At 27.6% G+C, this 6,571-nt stretch overlaps 1 protein-coding gene across 1 annotated transcript; it reads left to right on the top strand.

Moving 5' to 3' along the window:
* Positions 1-712: 712 nt before the first annotated feature.
* Positions 713-2,729, top strand: LOC114375529 (squamosa promoter-binding protein 1-like). Its single transcript, XM_028333320.1, has 2 exons — positions 713-1,090; positions 2,448-2,729. The coding sequence occupies exons 1-2, from the start codon at positions 783-785 to the stop codon at positions 2,554-2,556; spliced, it is 417 nt and encodes a 138-aa protein (XP_028189121.1). The 5' UTR covers positions 713-782; the 3' UTR covers positions 2,557-2,729.
* Positions 2,730-6,571: the final 3,842 nt, after the last annotated feature.

The raw sequence follows: 6,571 nt of genomic DNA, 5'->3' as shown, positions 1-6,571 counted from the left end.
TTTTACTTGTTTGGATGAGTGAAAACAAAATAAAAACAAATAAAAAAAATATTTTTATTCTAAAAAATGTTTAATTAAATTTATTTATTATTTTTCAAAAAGTTTTATTTTAAAAAATGTTTAATTCTTCATAAATTGTAACAAAAAATAAAAAAAGGAGATCATGTTCATCCTATTTCATGCTAATTTGAGGAAAAAGTGTTTCCAGGTTAGCTCTGTAGAAATAATTAGATCTTCTTATTTTCCCTTCAAGGGTGACAAATTATTATTTCTATTTTTTCTTCTTTTTTTTCATTTCCTTTCACTCTATTTTTTTACCTAACCAAACAAGTAGTAAAAGAGAATACAGAGAAGTGAAGGGGAAAAAAGAAGAAGAGAAATTATGGATATTTTTTCATTTATTTTAAAACTAATAGCTTATTTCTTTTAATTTTATGATTTTTTTATAAAAGAAATAATTATTTCTTTACATTTAAACTAAAGCAATATGTTAAAAATATGATATGTAAGTACGAGTGGTGTAATTAAAATAGATGAGTCATAAACACATGTGTAAAATTATTAAATGAAAAAAGTATGATGAGAAAATGTTCAATGTTATTTCACTATTACCCTCTCAAGGTGGCAACCAATAAATGAAGACCCTATGTGGTCCACACTCATTCTCTCATTCTATTTACCTTTCTAGTTTTTCTATTTATATGTGGACAACTCCTTGACTTCTATGTAACTTTTTCTAGCTAGCTAGATCATCAATCTCTCTTTCAGTTTTCCTTGAACCTATGGACGGAAGTTGGAGTGAGGGAAAAAGGAGCATGAGTTACAAGGAGGAGGATGAGTACGAAGAAGAGGAAGAGGAGGAGGTGAGTGAGTATGGAGATGATGGTAAGAAAAAGAGGGTGGTGAGTAATAAGAGAGGGTCCAAAGCTGGAGGCTCAGTGCCACCTTCATGTCAAGTTGATGGTTGCAACGCTGATCTAAGTGAAGCTAAGCCCTACCATAGGCGTCACAAGGTTTGTGAGTACCATGCCAAGGCTCCTGCTGTAGTCATTGGAGATCAGCACCAACGGTTTTGCCAACAATGTAGTAGGTAGGTTGAGAACCTTAATCTATTTGAAGTATTTAAACGACTCCTTTTTCTTTGTGTGTGTGTGTGTGTGAATCCATCTTTATAGTGTGTGTGTGAAGAGGTTTGTTTAGAATTGTGTCTTATATACCTTTTGCCCTTTGCAATCAACCCTAGCCAGAGACAACTATTAGGGTATACCTTGTTGAAATGTCAACTATCAACTATATGAAATGTGTCTAATTAAGCTTGTTTGGTGTTTAAAATTTTGTTAATTTTATTCACTTTGAAATGTGTCTAATCTTATCTTGTGCTCTCTCTCTTTTTTTTAGTAAAGCTTGTTCTGTGCTTAAAATTTCGTGAATTTTATTATTCACTTTCATTTCAGTTCTACCTAGCACAGATTGGTAAACTAATACCTGTGACAACGTGTTCCTAAAATTTTTTTACTGCTTCCCAAATGGAAAAAAATAAAAATAATCTTAACTACAGTATTATTGATACACTACCATGATTATGCATTAAGGTGCACTTTATATTTATATATACAACTCATGAGCATATTTAAAAACTATTTATGGAATGTGCTCAAATTTGATCCTATTACCCCCAACATTCTATACAAAGGTACGATATATTCTAGATGACTAACTATTTTGTGTTAAAACAGGGATATTGGTCTGCATTGAAGGATAACATAGAATCATTCTAAATGGCATTTTAATACACCAAATATATATAGCATTTTCACTTTAGTGACCATTTATAAATTTTGGAATCATGCTTTTAACCCATGAAGTTGACAAAACAAAAGGTGTTCACGTTTTAATCCATGAAGTTGGAGAATCTTCCATGGAGATGGAAAATCATCATCAGGATGATTTCGTATCATCTGATTGTCAACAATTTTGATTTAGGCATATGATTTTGGTTAATTAATACACACTCATCAATAAATGGCACATTCTTCCATTTAAAAAGACAATTTGAACAATAGCAATTATGAACCAACTATTTTGAAATTTCAAGCTAACTACTTGAATTCACAAAGGGTTTTAGAATCAAATTTTTAATTCTTTTAGGTAGCCTCTTCACTATTTTTTACAGAAAAAGAAAAGACTCTCGTCAAAATTCTACAAAAATTAAAATACTTAAGCCAATTTTAATTTTTGAAATAAGTTTAATTCATTTACTCTTTTATTTTCTTTTTCTAGAAGTACATATTTTAAAAGAAAACATATCCTAATAGAACCTAAATGAAATGAGTTGCACCTGTGAACTTGTACTTGTACAAACTAATTAATGTTCTTTGTGAACAGGAACAAAATTCTCTGTCTACAAATTTCCAATGACTTCACTCTTGAATAATTTCAATTTCCAGGTTTCATGAGCTATCAGAATTCGATGACTCAAAAAGGAGTTGCAGAAGACGTTTGGCTGGACATAATGAGAGGCGTCGCAAAAATGCATCTGAGTATCACGGACTTTGATGAGATGGACAACAATAAATATTTGTGCAAGATAATATAACAATAACAACAACAAAAAGAAAGCCTTTTGTCTTAGGTGAGCAAGGCAAGACAAGCAGCAACAAATAATTTAAATAATGTCTCCCATAATATATGTTATTGGCCTATATATGAGAAAAAGCTCTATCTTCAAATTTTTTTCACATATATATATATATATATATATATATATATATATATGCTAAAATTGCTGTGGGGTAATTAATTATATCCAAGAGAATATTATAAAAAAAATTGCTTCCCATTAATATATATATTTGCGTGCTTGTTCATTCTTTTTAGCATAAATTTCTCTGTTATATTGTACTTTAAAGAGTAACGATCAGTGTCCTAAAACTAGAACAAAAAATATTGCCCAAAAGATGAATGTAAGATTTCAGCCCTACCTTGTTTAAGGAAAATTCAGTTCTTTGTCACTCTTGAACAAACAAATATCTGTGGGTGGCATTCTAATTCTAAGTTAATATTGCTACATGTTATTTAAAAAAAAATATTGAACCAAAATTATTTACAGTCTTCAGTTTGCTCGTAAAAAAGATCATTTATAGTCAAAGATTATTTTGCTATTGTTCTTCCCTTCTTCGACATTTATTGCAATATTTTGAAACACAAACATACATGGCACACCATTTAGGCAATTATTTACATAAGAAGTTTGAAAATTGTTTACATATATGGTTCCTTTTGGTTTGGGGTTGCTTACCAAAGCATAAAAATGTATTTTGGCTTGATCCTAGTTTAGCATGTGGATTTTATATAGAAGCTTAAGTCATTAGTTACAATCTTAATTCTTAGCATATCTTATTTCTTTTTTTTTTGGTGGATCATTTCTTCTTTCTAAGATTAAGAAATAAGATATGTAAAAATAAAGATATGGTTAAGATATACTTTATATTTTTGACAAATAACTGGGCAAAAATAAGATATAATAGAAAATAGAAAGGCAAAACGCATAATCCTTTTATATTTAGCACTAAGAATATGTCGTCCGTTTTAGACCCATCCCGGTATATCGGGTCAATCCAAGAAAGATTAGAGGGTACATAAATGAAGCATGTGTCTACTATTTTATCATCTTAATTACATTCTCAACTTTCAACTTAGAGATCACATTCCAGTTGAGTAATTTTTTGTGTGTAGAAATTAAACATAATATTAAAAAATTTACAACACTCACACATAAAATTCAATTAATTAAATTAGATCCCATTAATTTTCCATTGAGACATCTAAATTATTATTTTTTTAAATTGACAACATATATATATATATATAACCTCCAATGGAAAAGCCCAAAAACATAAAATGATATTATTATTTTTATTAAACCTATTTTTTTGTTAAGTTTGAGTATTTATCATAATTTTAAAATCAACATCTTTACATAATATTAGCATCACATTTTTTAAGTTTAAAAAAATCTTATACTTGGATATTTAATCAGCCAAAAAATACATGCACTTGGAGTACCAATGACAAGTAAAACTCAACCAAAACATTGAAGTTCTACACTGAGCTTCAGTTAGAAAATTATTAAAATACTTAACGTATTTAATTAATAACTTATTTATAATTAATCATAAATTTGAATGAAAATGTTCAAAATTATTTATTAATAATAACTAAGTTATTAATTTATCTATAATTAATTCAATTTATGCCTCACTTGTTTATCTACAATTGTATCCACCATTTGGAGGAGGAAAAAAGAAACTCCTTTAGTTTTTTTAAGCTATATATTAGCAAAAAGGTTAATTAAGTTGTAGTAAGAAGTAAGAACAATGTTAACCAAACACATATCTAAACAGTTGAAACAGATCAACGTGTGCTCAACTGGACTCAATCATCACTTTCTCTTATAGTATTTAATTATTTTATCTTCTTTAAGCAATTTGTTCTAGCATTATACATGCATATGAATCTATAGGCATGTACATTACCTTAGTTTTCTGTACAAAATATTGTATATTGCGTTTGACATAATATACAAATTGTTTTTGACGTCTCTATGTTTACCTAAAAATAAAAATTCAGACAAGCACAGTGTTTATCTTTCCACTCATCTAAGTAAAGGAAATTTGAGTTTTTTTTTTATAAAGAGGATATTTGAGTTTTATATATAATAAAACATAGCATAATCATATAAAAATGAAAGCAAATATTAAAGAGAATACAAATAAAAAGAAAATTCAACATTTTTTGTGAAAATCTTAAAAAATTAACAAACTTATATATCGTGTCTCAAGTAAATTAAGAAGAATGACTTCGATTGGGTAGGGAAATAAAAAATAGTATATATGTTGGAGTGAAAGGGAAAAAAAATTAGTTAAAACTAATCTTAACTGAAGGGGGAGGGAGGAAGATGAAGTAAATGGCATCCAACTACACCTAATCTCACCAGAATTATACTCGAGTTACGTATGCAACGGAGTATACTCAATGAATACATGTATCCTCCTTAAAAAAAAAAACAAAAATGAGTACATTTATCCAGTTCATACCCAATATGAGTATGACATGACTAATCAATGCTTGAGAAGAGATGATAGTAAATTCTTTCTTATTTCCTTCCTTTGAAGCACTTCATAGATTAATTACAAAATACGAGTTTTTGAATTTCTAATTATCTTATCAATTATTCTGTCAAACAAAATTATGTTATCAATTATTCATTATCACATCCAAGTATCCAACTATTTGGAGAAGTTGATTGTAAAGTGGCAGTATGAGAGAAACAAGCGAATTGGAAACCATAACTATATTATTATTCCTAAAAAATGTAAATTATGATCCATAACTTTTGTAACTAAGCCTAAAACTTAGCACTTGCTTATTCTGAAAATGACTTAACTTTGTCATGAAGCTTGTTAAGTAATACTTACAAATTCCTACAATTCCTTTCACAACTCCTTAGAATCTACATTTAAAAGTTTAAATTCAGTGTACATAACTAGATTCTTAACTACTCAATCAATCATGAATATATGACAAAACTTTTAACACCACACTTTAAGTGTCTTGGTAGTTGGTATAACTGGAAATGGAGAAAAAGTTCAGCAAACAAATGCAAACACTTGCCTAGAACTAGTGCTTAGTAAGTAAATGGTTGAAATTAGATGCCCCTGATGTTAATTTTCTGTCCTCTCTAGTCTCTATCAGAGCATTAAGCAGTTGAAATTTTAAAAAAATGAAACAAAATCTCCATCTTCACTCTGCTTTCAAATTTCCTCAACAGTCGTTGTGTAGCACAGTAGCAGAGCAGAATTCAAAGAATAATTATCAAATAATAATGAAAAAAATGAGTGGATAAAAATTGAATTGTGCATGTGCTCATATTACTCATGTGAATAATCTGTCCTTGAGTGAATCATTTGTATTGAACATCCAAGTAACTTGTCCGAATCGGACCTTATTAAATGTATTTATTTATAGGTTTAAATACTAGGCCTTACAGTTTAATATTTTTTTTATTATTATAAAATTATTTTTTATTTTTTCTTGATAAATTATGTTTTTTTTATTTTTTATCATTAAAATGCTTTAGATAATACTTCTAAAAAATATTATTTAAAACGTTATAAAAACGAAAAACAAAATAAATATAATTTACAAAGATCAAAAATTAAAAAATAATTTTACAAGAACCAAAAAGTGAAAAACAGGAAAATACTAAATTACAAATACTAAAAAAGATACTTAAGCCTTATTTATATTTTCATAAAATTGATTCAAACAAAATTAATTTGCGTTTGAAAAATATATTATAAAATGATTTTAAAAGAATTATGAATTAATTATATTTTTAATAAAATTAGTTTAATCCTATTAAAAAATTAAAACTCGTAAAATAGAAATAGGATTTACAAAATTTAATAAGCCTTACATAAAGTTAACACAATAATAAAACATGTTATACAATATGTTATAAACATTTCTTGTAACATTGACACAAATAATAGTAATTTGTATCCTCTAA

Source organism: Glycine soja, chromosome 11, assembly GCF_004193775.1.
Source record: "Glycine soja cultivar W05 chromosome 11, ASM419377v2, whole genome shotgun sequence".
NCBI classification, from domain to species: Eukaryota; Viridiplantae; Streptophyta; class Magnoliopsida; order Fabales; family Fabaceae; genus Glycine; species Glycine soja.
This window is presented reverse-complemented; position numbering and strand designations above follow the sequence as displayed.

Bases quoted from the DNA above. Each gene is read 5' to 3' on its own strand.
- LOC114375529 (XM_028333320.1), top strand. From the start codon at position 783: ATGGACGGAAGTTGGAGTGAGGGAAAAAGGAGCATGAGTTACAAGGAG. The intron at 1,091-2,447 runs GTAGGTTGAGAA...TTCAATTTCCAG, and splicing joins TTTTGCCAACAATGTAGTAG to GTTTCATGAGCTATCAGAAT.